The sequence below is a fragment of the Hyla sarda genome, chromosome 10 (genome assembly GCF_029499605.1).
Source record: "Hyla sarda isolate aHylSar1 chromosome 10, aHylSar1.hap1, whole genome shotgun sequence".
NCBI classification, from domain to species: Eukaryota; Metazoa; Chordata; class Amphibia; order Anura; family Hylidae; genus Hyla; species Hyla sarda.
Window position 1 is genome coordinate 130,654,997 of NC_079198.1, and position 25,497 is coordinate 130,680,493.

The window sequence follows — 25,497 nt, forward strand, 5'->3', positions numbered from 1 at the left end:
ATATATACATATATATATATATATATATATATATATATATATATATATATATATGCTGTTTCTAGCATTACATATTAACTCTTCACACACAGGTTGTAATTTTTTTTACTCAGACCTACTTCTTCTTGTGAGCTGCAATGAATATCATGGCCTTATAGTCAGTAAGGTCACTCACATTCGTTCTCTTCTGAACCTTACATTTATCTATAACAAATCCTTCTCCAACTAGAGCTTTCCTGGCAAAATCCTCATCATATGGGAAAGCATGGAGCTTGTCTTTCCCTACAGTGTAATATGTCATATCTAAAGTCCCAATTAACATGAGGTGTCCTCCAGGTTTCAGCATCCTTGAGAACTTCCTAAGATATCTCCTGTAATCATTTTGGTCTTTGCAGATAGCATCTAGGAGCACAGCGCTGATGATACAATCTGCTGGTGGTAAGACTATCGGATCCGTCACATTTTCCTTCTCAAGGTCACATTTCATCACATGTGGAATTGTTGATCTCACTTTTGCTTCTTTGTCCTGAAACTGGTCACTGAAAGAAATCGGGAAAATGAGGAAATGATTGTCAACAGTGCATAGGAATACACAGGTATGTAATCTCTGTAGTTAGGTTTGGATTATTGGCATCCAGCAGGGGTAACAGAAACCTATTGGACACAAAGCTTCATAGACTCAGATTTACTATTGCTCATGCACCAGACGTCTTCAATGATTTGCACCAAGAAACTGTCCAACATGACTTGTTTCACATTATTTAAATATTTTAGATACTGCTTTGCCTCATCTGAAAAAGGGTCATGACTTTGATATTAAATAGACTAATACTGGTCTTTATCAGGAGAAACAATAACAACAATAATAGTAGACTTCACCTCATATTTAGAAAAATACTTCACCTGTTTCCTTGTATCTCTCCATGAAGTTTTGTGACATGTCCCCAATCAAATGCTCCAGTCCGTGAGTCCAGCCATCTCTTCAGCTCCATGATGCAACCATCACTGGCCTTCAGGACTATGATGTGTTGGAAAAACTCACAGGCGGCATAAAGGTGATGGAGAAAGGAACCAGCGCTGAGGTCAACAAGGACATCTCCATTAATGTGATCTGGAGGGGAAAAAAAAACTTATATATATATATATATATATATATATATATATATATATATATATATATACATATATATATATATTTTTTTTTTTAAACAACTACAGATTATATGATGCAGATTAATAATGACATATGTCTATTTCACTTCCAGAAAATTATAGTTGCAAGAAAAAGTAAGTGAACCCCCTTGATCTACTTGGACGTCTGTATTGATTACAGAAAAAATGTGGTCTGATATCTAAGTCCAAGTTGTAGATGAACACAATGTAACTAACCTAATAACACCCAAAGATTTGTACTAGTCATGGCTTTTAATGATAAAATTGAGTATACATCCCCAGTGCAGGGAGAAAAAGGAAATGAACAATTTAATTTAAGTTAATAACCTGTATATCGTCCACTAGCAACAATCATCTCCTCCAAAAGTTTACTGTACCTGTATATAAGATTTGCACTGTGATGAAGGAGAATCTTGGAGAATTTTACCCTGCAAACTTGTTTCAGATCGTCCTATATCTGGGATGCCTTACATGTACAGCCTACTTCATGTCATACTACATTATCTTAATAAAGTTAAGGTAAGGACCCAGACTTCAATATTACAAAACATAAATCTCTCTCTCTCTCTCTCTCTCTCTCTCTCTCTCTCTCTCTCTCTCTCTCTCTCTCTCTCTCTCTCTCTCTCTCGCCATAAGGCTTGAAATGTGACAGACTGGCAGAACGAGTCCAGCAGTAAATCTGCCTCCCCCATGCTAACCCCAAGAAATTAACTGGAACAGGCACTGTTGGAGAGGGTCTGTGCTGTATCAGACCATAGAGGGATGACCTTATATTGCACGAACATCATGAGGTGGCGATAATGAAATAGAATAAGAACATAAAGAGCCAATGCAGCTCAATCTGTAACAAACCGGCTTTGACTTATCCAACATAACCTAAGCTGAACCTTGACAACAGGTGATGACTGCTGAAATGGTGACATGAATGCTCAGCGTCACCTACCAACCACCAACATCCCCTGACTTATAGCAAATCCTAAAAATTATTTTCTTTTTAAGCACATGTGCCTAATAAAAAATGGTAAGTGCTGCCATCTAATGCCTTATCTAATGTAAACATGACACATCTATTGTAGTGAGTAGTAAACAATGAGCCCAGACTATGGTGAGTGAACCCCCTTTACTCATACCTGCCCACTGAGGAGCCTGATAATCTGAAAAATGAAGTAATCCCATCATTTGGAGTAACCAGTGTAACAATTGCTGAACTGCCCCCTAGCAGCACTGTTACACTCTGCGCTCCGGCCGCAAGCACTGGCCGTGAGCGCAGAGTCACTGTGTCCCCATCTGCCGGCAGAGCTGGGATTCTCATTGCAGTACGCGCCCACATGCGAATCCCAGCTCATCACTCACCATGCTCCGCTGCCGCCTCCTTCCCTGTGTCTCAGCTCCGGCACGCATGTTCCCGTCTCCTAGGGAGTGCACGCTCTGAAATTTAAAGGGCCAGTATGTCCATAATTACTATTGCACCTGTCACTGTATTATAAAGTTCCTGCACATTCCCCACATCCCTGCTGGATCTTCAGTGCCCCTAGCCTGAGATTAAGCATTCCAAATTGCCTGTTTGCCTTATCCATTTATCCAGACCTTCCGGCTACGTTATAGACTTTGCACCTTTGCCGCCTGCCTTGACCTTGAACTACGTCTGACTACGCTACAGCCTTATCCTTCAGTACCTCACCTTGCCCAGCTACCTGTGTGGTCAAGCCATATTGGGGGGTAGCGACCTGGGTGTCGCTTGCCACAGTAAGTCCATCCTGCCTTGCGGCGGGCTCTGATGAAGACCAGCGGCACCTTAAACTCTGCACCCCAATACGGTCCGAGTCATCAGCCACACAGGTTAGAGGATCCACATCCAGCTCCGTAACAAGGACTAAAGTGCCCTCCTTTCTATTAACCATCTGCCTCACATGAAACACAGTGTAATGAATGCCTGCCATGACTCTCAGCAGAATAGTAATTACAGCTCTGGAGTATAATACATAATAACATAGTAACATAGTTCATAAGGTTGAAAAAAAGACCCATGCATCAAGTTCAAGCTGTATCCCTATTGTGTCCTTAATGAGTTGATCCAGGAAGGCAAAAAAAAAAAAACAACCCTTATGAGGCTAATACCAAACGACCCATACTAGGGGGAAAAATTCCTTCCCGACTCCAAATATGGCAGAATAAAAACCCTGGATCAATGTTCTGTCAATATATATCTTATATTCATAACCTGTAATGTTATTACTATTAGTGATGTCGCGAACATAACATTTTCGGTTTGCGAACCGCGAACGCGAACTTCCGCAAAGGTTCGCGAACCGGTGAACCGGGCGTACCGCCATTGACTTCAATGGACAGGTGAATTTTAAAACCCACAGGGACTCTTTCTGGCAAAAATAGTGATTTAAAAGTTGTTTCAAGGGGACTAACACCTGGACTGTGGCGTGCTGGAGGGGGATCCATGGCAAAACTCCCATGGAAAATTACATAGTTGATGCAGAGTCTGGTTTTAATCCATAAAGGGCATAGATCACCTAACATTCCTAAATTGTTTGGAATAACATACTTTAGCCCCCTTTAGGCAGCACATAGAACCCCCTTTAGGCATCACATAGTTAGATCCCCCCTTCAGACAGCATATAGATTCCCCCATATTAGGCAGCACATAGTTAGAGCCCCCCTTTAGACAGCACATAGATTCCCCCATATTAGGCAGTACATAGTTAGAGCCTCCCTTTAGGCAGCACATAGTTAGATCCCCCAATTTAGGCATCACATAGTTAGATCCCCCCTTTAGGCAGCACATAGATTCCCCCATATTAGGCAGCACATAGTTAAAGCCCCCCTTGAGGCAGCACATGGTGGGGCCCCAGCACTGTAAGGCAGCAGTGTAAGGCAGCAGTGCTAACCTCTGAGCCACCATGCTACCCTTAGCATACATCTAATATCCACGGTTGCTAAAATGGACAGAGATGTCAGCAGAGAGTACCAGAAAAATTAGGCATGTACACATGCCTGAAAAATTTGGTATTGTTGCTGCCGCTTCTGTAGCAGCGGCCAGAAAAATTGCAGCACCATAACAAGTGCAGCAGCAGAGGCCAGAAAAATTAGGCATGTACACCTGGCTGGAAAATTTGGTATTGTCGCAGCGGCCATAAAAATTGCAGCACCATAACAAGTGCAGCAGCAGAGGCCAGAAAAATTAGGCATGTACATATGGATGAAAAATTGGGTATTGTCACAGCTGTAGCAGTGGCCATAGAAATTGCAGCACCATAACAAGTGCAGCAGCAGAGGCCATCAAAATTAGGCATGTACACATAGATGAAAAATTGGGTATTGTCGCAGCCGCAGCTGTAGCAGCGGCCATAAAAATTGCAGCACCATAACAAGTGCAGCAGCAGAGGGCCGAAAAATTAGGCATGTACACCTTGCTGGAAAATTTGGGTATTTTCGCAGCCGCTGCTGTAGCAGCAGCCAGAAAAATTTCCGTTTGTTTCACCAGGCAGAAAGTGCCCTAAAACATTGCGGCTGGAACCCTAGTTGGTGGCGGATAAGTCACGCAAGTCATCCGGCATTCAGAGTTCAAATACAGCAGCGTGTGGACCATTTTTAGGCCAAGGCAGGTCATCTGATCAGGCCTTGTTCAGTCAAATGTATCGCGCAGTGTCAGTCCCTTCGGGATCCATCCCTCATTCATCTTAAGAAAGGTGAGGTAATCCAGACTTTTTTGACCAAGGCAACTCCTCTTCTCAGTGATATTACCTCCTGCTGCACTGAAGGTCCTTTCTGACAGGACACTTGAAGCGGGACAGGCCAGAAGTTCGAGTGCAAATTGGCATAGCTCAGGCCACAGGTCAAGCCGGCACACCCAGTAGTCAAGGGATTCATCGCTCCTCAGAGTGTCAATATCTGCGGTTGAGGCCAGGTAGTCTGCTACCTGTCGGTCAAGTCGTTCTCTGATGGTGGACCTGAAGGGCTGTGGCGATGCGTAGGACTTAAAAAGCTCTGCATGTCCTCCATCAACAGCATGTCTGTACAGCATCCTGTCTTTGCTGGCGTGTTTGTGGGAGGAGGAGGAGGATTACTTTCACCTCTTCCCCTGGTAGATTCCTGTTGTGCTGTGACATGACCCTTATACGCTGTGTACAGCATACTTCTTAATTTATTTTGGACCTACTTAATCCTTTCCGCCTTGCTGTAATGCGGTAACATGTCAGGCACTTTATGTTTATAACGGGGGTCTAGTAGCGTGGACACCCAGTACAGGTCGTTCTCCTTCATCCTTTTTATACGAGGGTCCCTCAACAGGCACGACAGCATGAAAGACCACATTTGCACAAGGACGGATGCCGACCTACTCATGTCCCGTTCCTCGTCCTCAGTGATGTCAGGGAAGGTATCATCTTCTTTCCCCCAGCCACGTACAACACCACGGGAACCAGATAGGTGACACGGAGCACCCTGGGATGCCTGCTGTGGTTGTTCTTCCTCCTCCTCTTCAAAGCCACATTCCTCCTCTGACTCCTCTTCCTCACAATCCTCTTCCAGCGTTGCCGTAGGTCCAGCAAGCGATGCTGATAAGGCTGTTTCTGGTGGTGATGGTGTCCACAACTCTTCCTCTTTACGCTCATCTACTGCCTAATCCAGCACTCTTTGCAGGGCACGCTCCAGGAAGAAAACAAACGGTATGATGTCGCTGATGGTGCCTTTGGTGCGACTTACCAGGTTTGTCACCTCCTCAAAAGGACGCATGAGCCTACAGGCATTGCGCATGAGCCTCCAGTAACGTGGCAAAAAAATTCCCAGCTCCGCAGATGATGTCCTAGCACCCCGGTCATACAAATATTCGTTGATGGCTTTTTCTTGTTGGAGCAGGTGGTCGAACATTAGGAGTGTTGAATTCCAACGTGTCAGCTGTCGCAAATCAAGCCCCTCACTGGCATGTTGTTTCACCGCTGGATATCTGACAAGTGCGCCATAGCCGTGTAGGAACGCCTGAAATGGCCACACACCTTCCTGGACTGCTTCAGGACATGCTGTAAGCCTAGGTACTTGAGCACAAAGAGTTGTACAATCAGATTACACACATGTGCCATGCACGGCACATGTGTCAACTTGCCCAACCTCAATGCCGCCAACAAATTTGTTCCGTTGTCACAAACCACCTTGCCGATCTCCAGTTGGTGCGGAGTCAGCCACTGGTCCACCTGTGCGTTCAGGGACGACAGGAGCGCTGGTGCGCGGTGTGACTCTCCGCTTTGAGGCAAGTCAACCCCAAGATGGCGTGACTGTCACGATGCCGGCTGGCAGGAGGTGGATCCTCTGTGCCAGAGAGGGATTGGCGTGGACCGTGCTAGTGGACCGGTTCTAAGTCACTACTGGTTTTCACCAGAGCCCGCCGCAAAGCGGGATGGTCTTGCTGCGGCGGTAGTGACCAGGTCGTATCCACTAGCAACGGCTCAACCTCTCTGACTGCTGAAGATAGGCGCGGAACAAGGGAGTAGACAGAAGCAAGGTCGGACGTAGCAGAAGGTCGGGGCAGGCAGCAAGGATCGTAGTCAGGGGCAACGGCAGGAGGTCTGGAACACAGGCTAGGAACACACAAGGAAACGCTTTCACTGGCACAATGGCAACAAGATCCGGCGAGGGAGTGCAGGGGAAGTGAGGTATAAATAGGGAGTGCACAGGTGAACACACTAATTAGAACCACTGCGCCAATCAGCGGCGCAGTGGCCCTTTAAATCGCAGAGACCCGGCGCGCGCGCGCGCCCTAGGGAGCGGGGCCGCGCGCGCCGGGACAGGACCGACGGAGAGCGAGTCAGGTACGGGAGCCGGGATGCGCATCGCGAGCGGGCGCCACCCGCGTCGCGAATCGCATCCCGGCTGGAGGCGGTATCGCAGCGCACCGGGTCAGTGGATCTGACCGGAGCGCTGCAGTAGCGAGAGTGTAGCGAGCGCTCCGGGGAGGAGCGGGGACCCGGAGCGCTCGGCGTAACAGTACCCCCCCCCTTGGGTCTCCCCCTCTTCTTAGAGCCTGAGAACCTGAGGAGCAGACTTTTGTCTAGGATATTGTCCTCAGGTTCCCAGGATCTCTCTTCAGGACCACAACCCTCCCAATCGACCAAAAAAAAAGTTTTCCCTCTGACCTTCTTGGAGGCCAGTATCTCCTTTACGGAGAAGATGTCCGAGGAGCCGGAAACAGGAGTGGGAGAAACAAGTTTGGGAGAGAAACGGTTGATGATGAGTGATTTAAGAAGAGAAACGTGAAAGGCATTAGGAATACGAAGAGAAGGAGGAAGAAGAAGTTTGTAAGAGACAGGATTAATCTGGCACAAAATTTTGAAAGGACCAAGATAGCGTGGTCCCAATTTGTAGCTAGGGACACGGAAGCGGACATATTTAGCGGAGAGCCATACCTTGTCTCCAGGAGAAAAATGGGGGGAGCTCTTCTTTTCTTATCAGCAAACTTCTTCATGCGTGATGAAGCCTGTAAGAGAGAATTTTGGGTCTCTTTCCATATGGTGGAAAGATCACGAGATATTTCATCCACAGCGGGCAAACCAGAGGGCAAGGGAGTAGGGAGGGGGGGGAAGAGGGTGACGGCCGTACACCACGAAAAATGGGGATTTGGAGGAAGATTCAGAGACTCTGAAGTTATACGAGAATTCGGCCCATGGTAGAAGATCTGCCCAGTCATCCTGGCGGGAGGAAACAAAATGCCGTAAATAATCACCCAGGACCTGGTTAATTCTTTCTACTTGCCCATTGGATTGAGGATGATATGCAGAAGAAAAGTTTAATTTAATCTTGAGTTGTTTACAGAGAGCCCTCCAGAATTTAGACACGAATTGGACGCCTCTATCCGAGACGATCTGCGTGGGCAACCCGTGAAGACGAAAAATGTGTACAAAAAATTGTTTTGCCAACTGAGGCGCTGAAGGAAGACCAGGAAGAGGGATGAAATGTGCCATCTTGGAGAATCGATCAACGACCACCCAAACAACAGTGTTGCCACGGGATGGGGGTAAGTCTGTAATAAAGTCCATACCAATCAGAGACCAAGGCTGTTCGGGGACAGGCAGAGGATGAAGAAGACCAGCGGGCTTCTGGCGAGGAGTCTTATCCCGGGCACAGACAGTGCAGGCTCGCACAAAATCCACAACATCCGTCTCCAGAGTCGGCCACCAATAGAAACGAGAGATGAGTTGCATGGATTTCTTGATGCCCGCATGACCTGCGAGATGGGAGGAGTGACCCCATTTGAGGATTCCGAGGCGTTGGCGTGGAGAGACGAAGGTCTTCCCTGGAGGAGTTTGCCTGATGGAGGCTGGAGAAGTGGAGATCAGGCAGTCAGGAGGAATGATGTGTTGCGGAGAGAGCTCTACTTCCGAGGCATCCGAGGAACGAGAGAGAGCATCGGCCCTAATGTTCTTATCGGCAGGCCGAAAGTGAATTTCAAAATTAAATCGGGCAAAGAACAGAGACCACCTGGCCTGGCGAGGATTCAGCCGTTGGGCAGACTGGAGATAGGAGAGGTTCTTGTGATCGGTGTAAATAATAACTGGAAATCTTGATCCCTCCAACAGATGCCTCCATTCCTCAAGTGCTAATTTAATGGCTAGAAGCTCTCGATCCCCGATGGAGTAGTTCCTCTCCGCCGGAGAGAAGGTCCTAGAAAAAAAACCACAAGTAACAGCATGCCCGGAAGAATTTTTTTGTAGAAGGACCGCTCCAGCTCCTACTGAGGAGGCATCAACCTCCAATAGGAAGGGTTTAGATGGGTCAGGTCTGGAGAGCACGGGAGCCGAAGAAAAGGCAGACTTGAGCTGTTTAAAGGCGTCTTCCGCTTGAGGAGGCCATGACTTAGGATTGGCATTCTTTTTGGTTAAAGCCACGATAGGAGCCACAATGGTGGAAAAATGTGGAATAAATTGTCTGTAATAATTGGCGAACCCCAAAAAACGTTGGATAGCACGGAGTCCGGAGGGGCGTGGCCAATCTAAGACGGCAGAGAGTTTGTCTGGATCCATTTGTAGTCCCTGGCCAGAGACCAAGTATCCTAGGAAAGGAAGAGATTGACATTCAAACAGACATTTCTCCATTTTGGCATAAAGTTGATTGTCACGAAGTCTCTGAAGAACCATGCGGACATGCTGGCGGTGTTCTTCTAGGTTGGCAGAAAAAATCAGGATATCGTCCAGATATACAACAACACAGGAATATAAGAGATCACGAAAAATTTCATTAACAAAGTCTTGGAAGACGGCAGGGGCGTTGCACAGGCCAAAGGGCATGACCAGATACTCAAAGTGTCCATCTCTAGTGTTAAATGCCGTTTTCCATTCATCCCCCTCTCTGATGCGGATGAGATTATAAGCACCTCTTAAGTCCAGTTTGGTAAAGATGTGGGCACCTTGGAGGCGATCAAAGAGTTCAGAGATGAGAGGTAGGGGGTAGCGGTTCTTTACCGTGATTTTATTAAGACCGCGGTAGTCAATGCAAGGACGTAGGGAGCCATCTTTTTTGGACACAAAGAAAAATCCGGCTCCGGCAGGAGAGGAGGATTTGCGGATAAATCCCTTTTTTAAATTTTCCTGGATGTACTCAGACATAGCAAGAGTCTCTGGGACAGAGAGAGGATAAATTCTGCCCCGGGGTGGAGTAGTGCCCGGGAGGAGGTCAATAGGACAGTCATAAGGCCTGTGAGGAGGTAGAGTCTCAGCTTGTTTTTTGCAAAAAACATCCGCAAAGTCCATATAGGCCTTAGGGAGACCGGTTACAGGGGGAACCACAGGGTCACGGCAAGGAGTACTGGGAACCGGTTTAAGGCAGTCCTTGAAACAAGAGGGACCCCAACTCTTGATCTCCCCAGTGGACCAATCCAGGGTTGGGGAATGGTGTTGAAGCCAGGGTAGTCCAAGGAGAATTTCGGAAGTGCAATTGGGGAGGACCAAAAACTCAATTTTCTCGTGATGAGGTCCGATGCACATTAGGAGGGGCTCCGTGCGGAAACGTATGGTACAGTCCAATCTTTCATTGTTAACACAATTGATGTAGAGGGGTCTGGCGAGACTGGTCACCGGGATGTTGAACCTGTTGATGAGAGAGGCCAAAATAAAATTTCCTGCAGATCCGGAATCCAAGAAGGCCATAGTAGAGAAGGAGAAGGTAGAGGCAGATATCCGCACAGGCACAGTAAGACGTGGAGAAGCAGAGTTGACATCAAGGACTGTCTCACCTTTGTGCGGAGTCAGCGTACGTCTTTCCAGGCGGGGAGGACGGATAGGACAATCCTTCAGGAAGTGTTCGGTACCGGCACAGTACAGGCAGAGATTCTCCATGCGGCGTCGTGTCCTCTCTTGAGGTGTCAGGCGAGACCGGTCGACCTGCATAGCCTCCACGGCGGGAGGCACAGGAACGGATTGCAGGGGACCAGAGGAGAGAGGAGCCGGGGAGAAAAAACGCCTCGTGCGAACAAAGTCCATATCCTGGCGGAGCTCCTGACGCCTTTCGGAAAAACGCATGTCAATGCGAGTGGCTAGATGAATGAGTTCATGTAGGTTAGCAGGGATTTCTCGTGCGGCCAGAACATCTTTAATGTTGCTGGATAGGCCTTTTTTAAAGGTCGCGCAGAGGGCCTCATTATTCCAGGATAGTTCTGAAGCAAGAGTACGGAATTGTACGGCGTACTCGCCAACGGAAGAATTACCCTGGACCAGGTTCAACAGGGCAGTCTCAGCAGAAGAGGCTCGGGCAGGTTCCTCAAAGACACTTCGAATTTCCGAGAAGAAGGAGTGTACAGAGGCAGTGACGGGGTCATTGCGGTCCCAGAGCGGTGTAGCCCATGACAGAGCTTTTCCAGACAGAAGGCTGACTACGAAAGCCACCTTAGACCTTTCAGTAGGAAACTGGTCCGACATCATCTCCAAGTGCAGGGAACATTGAGAAAGAAAGCCACGGCAAAATTTAGAGTCCCCATCAAATTTATCCGGCAAGGATAGTCGTAGGCCTGAAGCGGCCACTCGCTGCGGAGGAGGTGCAGGAGCTGGCGGAGGAGATGATTGCTGAAGCTGAGGTAGTAGCTGCTGTAGCATCACGGTCAGTTGAGACAGCTGGTGGCCTTGTTGCGCTATCTGTTGTGACTGCTGGGCGACCACCGTGGTGAGGTCGGCGACAACTGGCAGAGGAACTTCAGCGGGATCCATGGCCGGATCTACTGTCATGATGCCGGCTGGCAGGAGGTGGATCCTCTGTGCCAGAGAGGGATTGGCGTGGACCGTGCTAGTGGACCGGTTCTAAGTCACTACTGGTTTTCACCAGAGCCCGCCGCAAAGCGGGATGGTCTTGCTGCGGCGGTAGTGACCAGGTCGTATCCACTAGCAACGGCTCAACCTCTCTGACTGCTGAAGATAGGCGCGGAACAAGGGAGTAGACAGAAGCAAGGTCGGACGTAGCAGAAGGTCGGGGCAGGCAGCAAGGATCGTAGTCAGGGGCAACGGCAGGAGGTCTGGAACACAGGCTAGGAACACACAAGGAAACGCTTTCACTGGCACAATGGCAACAAGATCCGGCGAGGGAGTGCAGGGGAAGTGAGGTATAAATAGGGAGTGCACAGGTGAACACACTAATTAGAACCACTGCGCCAATCAGCGGCGCAGTGGCCCTTTAAATCGCAGAGACCCGGCGCGCGCGTGCCCTAGGGAGCGGGGCCGCGCGCGCCGGGACAGGACCGACGGAGAGCGAGTCAGGTACGGGAGCCGGGATGCGCATCGCGAGCGGGCGCCACCCGCGTCGCGAATCGCATCCCGGCTGGAGGCGGTATCGCAGCGCACCGGGTCAGTGGATCTGACCGGAGCGCTGCAGTAGCGAGAGTGTAGCGAGTGCTCCGGGGAGGAGCGGGGACCCGGAGCGCTCGGCGTAACAGTACCCCCCCCCTTGGGTCTCCCCCTCTTCTTAGAGCCTGAGAACCTGAGGAGCAGACTTTTGTCTAGGATATTGTCCTCAGGTTCCCAGGATCTCTCTTCAGGACCACAACCCTCCCAATCGACCAAAAAAAAAGTTTTCCCTCTGACCTTCTTGGAGGCCAGTATCTCCTTTACGGAGAAGATGTCCGAGGAGCCGGAAACAGGAGTGGGAGAAACAAGTTTGGGAGAGAAACGGTTGATGATGAGTGGTTTAAGAAGAGAAACGTGAAAGGCATTAGGAATACGAAGAGAAGGAGGAAGAAGAAGTTTGTAAGAGACAGGATTAATCTGGCACAAAATTTTGAAAGGACCAAGATAGCGTGGTCCCAATTTGTAGCTAGGGACACGGAAGCGGACATATTTAGCGGAGAGCCATACCTTGTCTCCAGGAGAAAAAATGGGGGGAGCTCTTCTTTTCTTATCAGCAAACTTCTTCATGCGTGATGAAGCCTGTAAGAGAGAATTTTGGGTCTCTTTCCATATGGTGGAAAGATCACGAGATATTTCATCCACAGCGGGCAAACCAGAGGGCAAGGGAGTAGGGAGGGGGGGGGAAGAGGGTGGCGGCCGTACACCACGAAAAATGGGGATTTGGAGGAAGATTCAGAGACTCTGAAGTTATACGAGAATTCGGCCCATGGTAGAAGATCTGCCCAGTCATCCTGGCGGGAGGAAACAAAATGCCGTAAATAATCACCCAGGACCTGGTTAATTCTTTCTACTTGCCCATTGGATTGAGGATGATATGCAGAAGAAAAGTTTAATTTAATCTTGAGTTGTTTACAGAGAGCCCTCCAGAATTTAGACACGAATTGGACGCCTCTATCCGAGACGATCTGCGTGGGCAACCCGTGAAGACGAAAAATGTGTACAAAAAATTGTTTTGCCAACTGAGGCGCTGAAGGAAGACCAGGAAGAGGGATGAAATGTGCCATCTTGGAGAATCGATCAACGACCACCCAAACAACAGTGTTGCCACGGGATGGGGGTAAGTCTGTAATAAAGTCCATACCAATCAGAGACCAAGGCTGTTCGGGGACAGGCAGAGGATGAAGAAGACCAGCGGGCTTCTGGCGAGGAGTCTTATCCCGGGCACAGACAGTGCAGGCTCGCACAAAATCCACAACATCCGTCTCCAGAGTCGGCCACCAATAGAAACGAGAGATGAGTTGCACGGATTTCTTGATGCCCGCATGACCTGCGAGATGGGAGGAGTGACCCCATTTGAGGATTCCGAGGCGTTGGCGTGGAGAGACGAAGGTCTTCCCTGGAGGAGTTTGCCTGATGGAGACTGGAGAAGTGGAGATCAGGCAGTCAGGAGGAATGATGTGTTGCGGAGAGAGCTCTACTTCCGAGGCATCCGAGGAACGAGAGAGAGCATCGGCCCTAATGTTCTTATCGGCAGGCCGAAAGTGAATTTCAAAATTAAATCGGGCAAAGAACAGAGACCACCTGGCCTGGCGAGGATTCAGCCGTTGGGCAGACTGGAGATAGGAGAGGTTCTTGTGATCGGTGTAAATAATAACTGGAAATCTTGATCCCTCCAGCAGATGCCTCCATTCCTCAAGTGCTAATTTAATGGCTAGAAGCTCTCGATCCCCGATGGAGTAGTTCCTCTCCGCCGGAGAGAAGGTCCTAGAAAAAAAACCACAAGTAACAGCATGCCCGGAAGAATTTTTTTGTAGAAGGACCGCTCCAGCTCCTACTGAGGAGGCATCAACCTCCAATAGGAAGGGTTTAGATGGGTCAGGTCTGGAGAGCACGGGAGCCGAAGAAAAGGCAGACTTGAGCTGTTTAAAGGCGTCTTCCGCTTGAGGAGGCCATGACTTAGGATTGGCATTCTTTTTGGTTAAAGCCACGATAGGAGCCACAATGGTTGAAAAATGTGGAATAAATTGTCTGTAATAATTGGCGAACCCCAAAAAACGTTGGATAGCACGGAGTCCGGAGGGGCGTGGCCAATCTAAGACGGCAGAGAGTTTGTCTGGATCCATTTGTAGTCCCTGGCCAGAGACCAAGTATCCTAGGAAAGGAAGAGATTGACATTCAAACAGACATTTCTCCATTTTGGCATAAAGTTGATTGTCACTAAGTCTCTGAAGAACCATGCGGACATGCTGGCGGTGTTCTTCTAGGTTGGCAGAAAAAATCAGGATATCGTCCAGATATACAACAACACAGGAATATAAGAGATCACGAAAAATTTCATTAACAAAGTCTTGGAAGACGGCAGGGGCGTTGCACAGGCCAAAGGGCATGACCAGATACTCAAAGTGTCCATCTCTAGTGTTAAATGCCGTTTTCCATTCATCCCCCTCTCTGATGCGGATGAGATTATAAGCACCTCTTAAGTCCAGTTTGGTAAAGATGTGGGCACCTTGGAGGCGATCAAAGAGTTCAGAGATGAGAGGTAGGGGGTAGCGGTTCTTTACCGTGATTTTATTAAGACCGCGGTAGTCAATGCAAGGACGTAGGGAGCCATCTTTTTTGGACACAAAGAAAAATCCGGCTCCGGCAGGAGAGGAGGATTTGCGGATAAATCCCTTTTTTAAATTTTCCTGGATGTACTCAGACATAGCAAGAGTCTCTGGGACAGAGAGAGGATAAATTCTGCCCCGGGGTGGAGTAGTGCCCGGGAGGAGGTCAATAGGACAGTCATAAGGCCTGTGAGGAGGTAGAGTCTCAGCTTGTTTTTTGCAAAAAACATCCGCAAAGTCCATATAGGCCTTAGGGAGACCGGTTACAGGGGGAACCACAGGGTCACGGCAAGGAGTACTGGGAACCGGTTTAAGGCAGTCCTTGAAACAAGAGGGACCCCAACTCTTGATCTCCCCAGTGGACCAATCCAGGGTTGGGGAATGGTGTTGAAGCCAGGGTAGTCCAAGGAGAATTTCGGAAGTGCAATTGGGGAGGACCAAAAACTCAATTTTCTCGTGATGAGGTCCGATGCACATTAGGAGGGGCTCCGTGCGGAAACGTATGGTACAGTCCAATCTTTCATTGTTAACACAATTGATGTAGAGGGGTCTGGCGAGACTGGTCACCGGGATGTTGAACCTGTTGATGAGAGAGGCCAAAATAAAATTTCCTGCAGATCCGGAATCCAAGAAGGCCATAGTAGAGAAGGAGAAGGTAGAGGCAGATATCCGCACAGGCACAGTAAGACGTGGAGAAGCAGAGTTGACATCAAGGACTGTCTCACCTTTGTGCGGAGTCAGCGTACGTCTTTCCAGGCGGGGAGGACGGATAGGACAATCCTTCAGGAAGTGTTCGGTACCGGCACAGTACAGGCAGAGATTCTCCATGCGGCGTCGTGTCCTCTCTTGAGGTGTCAGGCGAGACCGGTCGACCTGCATAGCCTCCACGGCGGGAGGCACAGGAACGGATTGCAGGGGACCAGAGGAGAGAGGAGCCGGGGAGAAAAAACGCCTCGTGCGAACAAAGTCCATATCCTGGCGGAGCTCCTGACGCCTTTCGGAAAAACGCATGTCAATGCGAGTGGCTAGATGAATGAGTTCATGTAGGTTAGCAGGGATTTCTCGTGCGGCCAGAACATCTTTAATGTTGCTGGATAGGCCTTTTTTAAAGGTCGCGCAGAGGGCCTCATTATTCCAGGATAGTTCTGAAGCAAGAGTACGGAATTGTACGGCGTACTCGCCAACGGAAGAATTACCCTGGACCAGGTTCAACAGGGCAGTCTCAGCAGAAGAGGCTCGGGCAGGTTCCTCAAAGACACTTCGAATTTCCGAGAAGAAGGAGTGTACAGAGGCAGTGACGGGGTCATTGCGGTCCCAGAGCGGTGTAGCCCATGACAGAGCTTTTCCAGACAGAAGGCTGACTACGAAAGCCACCTTAGACCTTTCAGTAGGAAACTGGTCCGACATCATCTCCAAGTGCAGGGAACATTGAGAAAGAAAGCCACGGCAAAATTTAGAGTCCCCATCAAATTTATCCGGCAAGGATAGTCGTAGGCCTGAAGCGGCCACTCGCTGCGGAGGAGGTGCAGGAGCTGGCGGAGGAGATGATTGCTGAAGCTGAGGTAGTAGCTGCTGTAGCATCACGGTCAGTTGAGACAGCTGGTGGCCTTGTTGCGCTATCTGTTGTGACTGCTGGGCGACCACCGTGGTGAGGTCGGCGACAACTGGCAGAGGAACTTCAGCGGGATCCATGGCCGGATCTACTGTCATGATGCCGGCTGGCAGGAGGTGGATCCTCTGTGCCAGAGAGGGATTGGCGTGGACCGTGCTAGTGGACCGGTTCTAAGTCACTACTGGTTTTCACCAGAGCCCGCCGCAAAGCGGGATGGTCTTGCTGCGGCGGTAGTGACCAGGTCGTATCCACTAGCAACGGCTCAACCTCTCTGACTGCTGAAGATAGGCGCGGAACAAGGGAGTAGACAGAAGCAAGGTCGGACGTAGCAGAAGGTCGGGGCAGGCAGCAAGGATCGTAGTCAGGGGCAACGGCAGGAGGTCTGGAACACAGGCTAGGAACACACAAGGAAACACTTTCACTGGCACAATGGCAACAAGATCCGGCGAGGGAGTGCAGGGGAAGTGAGGTATAAATAGGGAGTGCACAGGTGAACACACTAATTAGAACCACTGCGCCAATCAGCGGCGCAGTGGCCCTTTAAATCGCAGAGACCCCGTGCGCGCGCCCTAGGGAGCGGGGCCGCGCGCGCCGGGACAGGACCGACGGAGAGCGAGTCAGGTACGGGAGCCGGGATGCGCATCGCGAGCGGGCGCCACCCGCATCGCGAATCGCATCCCGGCTGGAGGCGGTATCGCAGCGCACCGGGTCAGTGGATCTGACCGGAGCGCTGCAGTAGCGAGAGTGTAGCGAGCGCTCCGGGGAGGAGCGGGGACCCGGAGCGCTCGGCGTAACAGTGACACTGTCGTATCAAGGATGTGGAATAGCACCTGGGGAGCTGGGGGGGTGTCGGTGATGTGGAGCAAGACGCAGCAGTGGAAGAGGACTCGGCTGAGGATGTTATGGAAGAGGATGGAGTAGGAGGAGTAGAGGAGGTGGCAGCAGGCCTGTCTGCAAGTCGTGGCAGTGTCACCAACTCTTCTGCAGAGCCACGCATTCCATGCTTGCCTTATGTGCAAAAATTCGGCCAGGTACCTTCCACTGTGGTGTCCCAATGGCTAAATTTTTTTTAAAGGCCTCAGACTCCACCAGTTTGTATGGTAAAAGCTGGCAGGCTAGCAGTTCCCACAAGCCAGCTGTCAGACGCCGGGCTAGGGGGTGACTTTGAGACATTGTCTTCTTGCGCTCAAACATCTCCTTGACAGACACCTGACTGTGGGCAGATGAGCAGGAACTGCTCAAGGCGAGAGACGGAGAGGCGGATGGTTGAGAGGGGGCAAGGAGGGCAGCAGTGGTTGACCTTGCTGAAGATGCTCGACCAGGAGGAGGATGGCGGCTTTGACTTTGTGTGCTGCTTGTTCTGACGTGTTGATCCCATAGGCGTTTGTGATGTAACATCATGTGCCTTCGCAAAGCAGTTGTGCCTAGGTGGGTGTTGGACTTCCCACAACTCAGTTTCTTCTGGCAAAGGTTGCAAATGGCCTCGCTGTTGTCAGGGGCAGACACACCAAAAAATGCCACACTGCAGAGCTCTGCAATGACTGCATTCTGGTGGTGGAAACAGCATGCGTTTATTTGCGTCCCATCTGGCTGACCCCGGGTGCTGTCTAACTGTGCCACTAGCTCCTTGCAACGACCTCCCCCTGCTTCCAACTCGTCTCCTCCTCCTCTCTGTCTCCCCATCTGTACTTTCCCCCTCTTCTTCTCTTCTAGCGGGCACCCACGTGGCATCCACGGACACATCGTCATCATCAACACCTTCACCGCTATCTGACACCTCAAAAAAGGAAGCAGCAGCGGGTACAACATCACCATCACACCATACGTCCATGTGTGTAATGCTGCCTGACTGAGACATATCCCTGTTAACTACATCCTCTGGCAATAATGGTTGTGCATCACTCATGTCTTCACTGATGTGTAAATAACTCCTAGAACGGATCAAGTAAAGCTGCTGTGGTGCTATTGTTGGTGGTGGCGGCAGGCGGGCAAGTGGTAGCATGAGAGGTGCCCGAAGCTAAGCTAGAGGAGGAGAAGGATGGTGCGTCAAGGTTCCAAGCGGAAGCTGTAGTAGATTGGGTGTCTTGTGATAGCCAGTCAACTAAGTCCTCAGAACTTTGGGAGTTCAGGGTACGTGGCCTCTGAACACTGGCCATTCTAGGGCCAAAGGGAATCCCAGCACCACGACGGCCCCTGCGGGGTAGCCTTCCTCTGCCTGTCATTTATTTGGTTAAATTTGCACAAGTGTCACACCAAATGTGATTTGCACTAGGGTGACACAATTTGCCCTGCAGGCAAAAAAAACTGGTAACTTTGACGTGAACTGACAGTGACGACTGGTTTTATTTAACAGCCAAAAAAGTGTTTTTTTTTTTTTTTTATTTGCACAACTGTCACATCTAATGTGATTTGCACTAGGGTGACACAATTTGCCCTGCAGGCAAAAAAAACTGGCAACTGTGACGTGAACTGACAGTGACAACTGGTTTTATTTAACAGCCAAAAAAGTTTTTTTTTTTATTTGCCCAACTGTCACACCTAATGTGATTTGCACTGGTGTGACAATGAGCAAAAAAAGCTTGCCAGCAGAGTTCCCCTTTTAAGCAGTGGTCCCCAACCAGGGTGCCTCCAGCTGTTGCAAAACACACGGACTGATATATTTCAGCCCTTTGAATACTGTAGTAGTTAGTTGCATTAAAGAAAAAAAGCTTGCCAGCGGAGTTCCCCTTTTATGCAGTGGTCCCCAACCAGGGTGCCTCCAGCTGTTGCAAAACACACGGACTGATAGCTTTCAGCCCTTTGAATACTTTAGTAGTTAGTTGCTTGAAGGAACTTAAGTTTGATTCTGGAGTACCCCTTTTAACCAGCGGCTCCCTCCCAACCAGAGTGCCTCCAGCTGTTGCAAGACACACAGACTGATATCTTTTAGCCCTAAAAAGGTCTTTTTTGTGTGCTATCCTTATAGCAGATGTTACACTAGTGCTTTAGAAGTAAACTGGACCCTGAATACACCACCTAGCAGCAACCTAGCTATCACTTTCCCTATAAAGCAGGAGCAGCTTCTCTGACCCTCCACTTCCTAAGCCTGCAGCATGCTGAATGAGGGTAAAATGGCATCCGTGCAAGAGGTAGAAGGGTCTGGAAGGGAGGGACTGCTGCTGATTGGCTGTAATGTGTCTGCTGACTCTGACTCACAGATTAAAAAGGGGGTCTCCAGATGTTGCTAAACTACAATGCCCATCATGCCCTGACAGCCTTTGGCTCTTCTAGAACCACTTTAAATAGGGGCATCTATGTGACACCCCATAAAGCAGTGTTCTACAACATATTGCTTGAAGCTGTTGCAAAACTAAGGATGTCAGGGCATGATGGGAGTTGTAGTTTTGCTTAGTAAACCAAAAGCATAAATCACTATTCTGCTTTTTCAGTAAATGCAAACATCAATCCCCTGTTTAACAGAGCTCCAGCAAACTCCTCAAGAAGTCAATATAATACACACGATCAGGGGGATAACCATCGATGAAACCAGATAGCTCAGATAAAACATAATACCCAGCACTGGCGATCACTCCTGGTTGGGTAGACCTCACGTTCCAGTATTCTATTTATTTTCTTGTTCATTATGATAGAAACATTTTCAGTAAAATAGAGTGTATACAGATATGGTAAGCTACAGCATTATTGAGCAGAATCCAACCCTCCCAGCCATGGACGCAACAGCATTTCAGTGGTGGACCCCATAGTCAAGCGTACCAGGTGTGGGAGGTTAGAGGATTATATATCTAACAGGTAAACTGCCTATTCACAATAGGTAAAATATAAATGATGATGATTATATATGAGTTTGCAATGCAGTAAAATGACACCAAAATTACTGGGGGGCCAAAACTGTTACATAAAAACTACAAAACAAATATATACACAAACAATATAAATACATTTACAGCATGTTAGGCACAATTATAAAATATCTCTAAATGTATTGGTATTGTTTGTGCATATATTTGTTTTGTAGTTTGATGGGGTTATGTACCCTGATATGTGTAATTGGATACATCTACTAATGGAATAAAGATACTCTGCTTTATAATGCACCTGATCCTCTCTGTGATCTGTCTGGAAGTTTCCGCTTCAAAGGATCTTTCTCTATTGTTTCTTTGTTTTCTCCTTTACTCATATACATCAGGGTGATGGGTCGGTAATGGTTAAATTAAATATACAATGCATTATAAAATAACTATTTAAACATAGAAACATCAAGCTACTTACCCTCTGTGAAAACTTTAGCAAAATTTTCAAGGGGAAACATCAAGATATCATCTCTAAAGACCATATCAGGTTTATCGGAAAAGTAACTCTCCAAATGTTGTCTGGAATCAAATCCATGTTCATGATAGATCTTATGGGAGCCGGAATCCATCGTATAATCTTCTATCACAGACAGGTGACTATCTCTACAACACGATCAGGTTTTAGTATGAAGGATTTAATATAATTAATACAATAATATAATTACAAGGAATCAGCTTACAAAGTATATTAATAAGAATTCCTTGTGACTTATCATCTCCTTCAGGCAGCCATGAGAATATGTGTTATAAAGAAATCACATGGAACATTAATGATCTTCAAATAAACAGCTCACTAGTATTGCTTAAAGGAAAAAACAATTGAAAGATTTTCCACCTCCAATCAGTTATGGGAACATTTCTATACCAAAGAAGGGAGAAGTCATTTTTTTTTTTCAAAGTGTTTATTTAAGGTTTTAGCAAGAGCGATAAAATAAACCAATAACTCCAAAAAAGAGCAAAACCATACAACAGGCAACAGAGCAATGTAGCATGGAAACATATAGTACAAATATAGGATCAGCTCAGGGAGGTATCCTCCCCTAGAAGGTACGCCTGATGAAGCGGTTCTCCACGAAACACATTGCATTGTAGGTAATAAACCTTTCCTACCTCACCTGAGTTTCTTGGAGGTTTCTGTGTGTCTCCCCTAGAAGGAGCAATGGAGGGGAGTAACCACAGAGAAATTGTCAGCAGCCAAATATCAGGGGAGCAGAAAGCCACTGCTACTCAGTGCCTGATCCAATCAAAACAGAACCACAAGACAGACAAATCCAAACACCCACCTCCCTCCAACCTCAGAAACACAACAGCATAACACCAGGCCACATTAGACCTGTTGAGATGACTGAACTGGAGCATCTGCCGAGGCCCCCAATTGCAATCAAGGCACCCAGACCTTATCAAATTTCTTGGGAATTTCCTACTTGTGTACAGGGACTGATACAAGGGAACATATTTATTCACTGTTGCTTTCCAGCGAGACAAAGGAGGGAGAAGTCATTAACCCATTCAAATGTAATATTTTATTAACAATTAGATTAAAATAGTACACATACTATATATGGAAAGTGCAGCAGAGAGCTGAAATGATGGCGTGTGAACCAAATCACATAAAATCACAAGGTATAATAATGTCCATTGGGATTGGACAGTGTAAGTACATGGTCATCTGTTTTATATCTTTATAATGAGTAGGCAAAAAGGATGATAAAAACACATTGCGATGACTGGTTCTGCAAGAACCCGCCGGGTTAATGCTTTCTAGCCCTGTTGTTTATTTTGGTTGCTGGGACTATGCTTCTGTGCTTCTGGGTGTGGTTCAGTTTGCTGAACCTATTAGGATCCCACTGCTAGCAGCACAGGGATATATAAAGTAGCCTCTTTCATTCATGCCTTTCCTGTGAAAGTTTTTATACTGTAGCTAGCATTCTCTGTATATTATCGTCTTATCTGGTTCTCTGAACTTTTGGCTCGTCTCTAGACTTTTCTTTGGCTCTCCGTTATTGTACTCCGTTATCTTCTGGCTTCTGTTATTTTTGTGTGCCTACAGCTGTTCCCCGACATCCTACTGTATTGTATTTTATTGTTTTGACTTTTTGACTGTCCCTCACTTATTTAGGAAGTGTCTGTCTCCGTGGTTGTGGACCCGTTATTTAGGACGGGTATGCAAGTAGGCAGGGACAGAGGGAGTGGGCAAGACTAGGGCTGCACTCAATCCCTGCCCAACGTGACACACATAGTCCCCAATCAGGAGATAACAGCCAATGACCCTATATCCTAGTGTGAAGTCTACCACAGGACCTTACATCACACACACCATAGCGCCACACAGTTGAACACAAGCTAAAGCCCCAAATGCATGTTTTCGTGTCTTCCTCAAGAATATAACCTGCTCTGTATACTGTTACATGCGTCCCTACCTCGTGCCTTTCTCATTTCTGGAATGCCAGTATTGCTTCCGGTTTAGTTATGGGAACATGTAATAAACACTGCTCAAAAATATAAAGGGAACACTAAGATAACACATCTTAGATCTGAATGAATGAACTAATCATATGAAATACTTTCGTCTTTGCATAGTTGAATGTGCTGACAACAAAATTACACAAAAATTTTCAATGGATTTTATATGGAGTCACACTCAAAATCAAAGTGGAAAACCACATTACAGGCTGATCCAACCCCTTAAGGACTGAGCTCATTTTCACCTTTTGGACTGAGCCCTTTTTCGCAATTCTGACCACCATCACTTTAAGCATTAAGAACTCTAAGATGCTTTTACCGATTTTTCTGAGATAGTTTTTTCGAGACATATTCTACTTTATTTTAGTGGTAAATTTTCGTTGTTACTTGTATCCTTTCTTGGTGAAAAATCCCAAAATGTCACGAAAATTTAGCATTTTTCTAACTTTGAAACTCTCTGCTTATAAGGAAAATGGATATTCCAAATACATTTTATATTGATTCACAAATACAATATGTCTACTTTATGTTGGCATCATAAAATGGACATATTTTTACTTATTGAAAAAATTAGAGGGCTTCAAAGTATAGCAGCAATTTTCAGAATTTTCATAAAAATTGCAAAATCTGAAGTGACAGATGTTACAGAAATACAACTCCCAGCATGCCTGGGTAGTCTTGGCATGCTGAGAGTTGTAGTTTGGTAACATCTGGAGGGCTACCATTTTGGCACCACTGTAATAGTGGTCTCCAAACTGTGACCCTCCAGATGTTGCAAAACTACAACTCACAGCATGCCCAGACAGCATTTGGCTGTCTGGGCATGCTGGGAGTTTCAGTTTGGCAACCACCAGAAGGCAGCAGTAAAGATCGCTTTACTGCAACCTTTTCTCCCCCATCGTCGCTTCCCTACCTGCGCCGCTGATCTCCGCAGTCTCCACCGATGATCGGCGGTCCCCACAGCATCTTATAGTCAGGTACTGACCTCCATTTTCTTCCCCCGTTCTGCCCGACATCCAGGGGTGGGCAGAGCAGGGGGTTTCTATGGTCAGAACTCATTTCTGATTAATGGCAGGGGATAGGAGGAGATCGCAGCACTGCAACCTCACTCCTACCCCTCAGGATGATCGGGGCTGTCACTGACAGCCCCGATCATCCCTATTTTCCAGGCGATCGGGTCACCAGAGACCTGATCAGCCCGGAAAAGCAGAAAATCACATTTCTGAATTGACATGTGATTTCCTGTGATCACCAACATGGGGAGTCTCAGGACCCCCCTCGGCGATTTGCCGGGATGCCTGCTGAATGATTTCAGCAGGCATCCCGGTCCGGTGAGCGGCGGGGACCGGAAATGCTCAGGGCGTACAGGTACGCCCTGAGTCCTTAAGGATCGGGGATGCAGGGCGTATGCATATGCCCTGTGTCCCCAAGAGAATAAAACAATATGACGCTCAGTAGAGTGTGTGGCCTCCACTAGTGTTGCTCGCGAATATTCACAATACGAATTTTATTCGCGAATATCGCATATTCGCGAATATAGCACTATATATTTACAATTACGAATAATCATTAATTTTATTTATTTTTTTCACAGTGCACATCACAGTGAGCATCCCTCTCTGCTTCCAGCTTGTGTGGTGTAAAGAAGGTTCTAATACTACTGTGTGAGACTGGTTTGCGAATTTTCGCATATGCGAAAATTAGCATATGCAAATTTTCGCATATACAAATTTTCGCATATGCAAAAATAAAACGTGAATATTACGAATATGCAAATTTAGGTCTGTGGTTACCACCTGCGGAACCACTTCTTTATTGGGGGTGTCTTGCTAATTGCCTATAATTTCCACCTGTTGTCAGTTCCATTTGCACAACAGCATGTGAAATTCCTTGACCAAGCCTCATGCCTCCTGGAGACTGAATGAGTCTCTTCTACTGGATGCGCTTTGTCTCCAAGACCTAAAAGACACTGTGCTCCAATTTGTCAGTGACCATGCATCTGATCAGACAGCTCCCACTATGAAGTGGGACACCCTGAAGTGCGTTCTCCGAGCAGTCCTGATGAGGCATGGGGCTAGGTTGAAGAAGGAAGCCTTCGCAAAATTTCAGTCGCTAACCGGCTCTGGAGACGCAACACAAACACTCCCAACAGGAATAAGTCTATCGAGAACTAATAAAAGTATGCCACGATTTATTAGATTTATGAACTCCAAACATCGTTATTACAGACAGCTTACGGGCAAGGTGTTTTATGAGTGGAGCAATAAGTCCGGTCGTCTTTTGGCTAACGCCCTCCGTCAGAAAAAGTCATCTACTTATATACATGCAATCAAGACGGCCTCAGGAACCACCTCCTACCTTACCCCTGAAATTCTCAATGCATTTCACAAATATGACACTAGTCTTTACAATTTACCCAAACCGGCTGCAGACGGGGACCCAACTCCAGACCCCCCTCTCTCCCTCATTACATAGCCTCAACAGCTCTTCCCTCCCTCCCAACGACAGTAGTAGATGCAATGGAGACACCATTCACTCCTGAGGAACTGGAGTCGGCAGTCTCAGCTCTACCGGCAGGGAAAAGCTCGGGCCCTGATGGGTACACGGCTAAGTTTTATAAAGCACTCCGTGCGGAACTCTCGACTCCTCTTCTTACAGCTTTCAATCTTGTCTCTCAATCTACTCCACTCCCTCCCTCCTTTATGAGAGCTTATGTGACGGTTATTCCTAAAGAGGGTAAGGATCCCCTCCTCTGCCCTAGTTACAGGGCAATCTCTCTCTAATAAATGTGGATGCTAAACTGTTTGTAAAACTCATAGCAAACAGACTGGCGGGCCACCTTGGCTCTCTCATCCACCCAGATCAGGTTGGCTTCGTTCGGGGGCGGGAGGCTAGGGATAACACACTGAGAGTGTTCTCCATTATGCTAAGCATTGTGTGATCCCTCTTATGCTCTTGTCGCT

At 47.7% G+C, this 25,497-nt stretch overlaps 1 protein-coding gene across 1 annotated transcript; it reads right to left on the reverse strand.

Annotated features, from left to right (window-relative positions):
* Positions 1-115: 115 nt before the first annotated feature.
* On the reverse strand, positions 116-20,640 carry LOC130294674 (nicotinamide N-methyltransferase-like). The gene is made up of 3 exons (XM_056544866.1): positions 20,490-20,640; positions 904-1,111; positions 116-539 (listed from the first exon to the last, which is right to left on the reverse strand). The coding sequence occupies exons 1-3, from the start codon at positions 20,638-20,640 to the stop codon at positions 116-118; spliced, it is 783 nt and encodes a 260-aa protein (XP_056400841.1).
* Positions 20,641-25,497: the final 4,857 nt, after the last annotated feature.

Excerpts from the sequence above, each read along its gene's own strand:
- LOC130294674 (XM_056544866.1), bottom strand. The coding sequence starts at position 20,640 with ATGGATTCCGGCTCCCATAAGATCTATCATGAACATGGATTTGATTCC. Across the intron at positions 1,112-20,489 it reads TGCTAAAGTTTTCACAGAGG|ATCACATTAATGGAGATGTC; the intron begins GTAAGTAGCTTG and ends TTTCCCCTCCAG. Across the intron at positions 540-903 it reads GGAGAGATACAAGGAAACAG|TGACCAGTTTCAGGACAAAG; the intron begins GTGAAGTATTTT and ends GATTTCTTTCAG.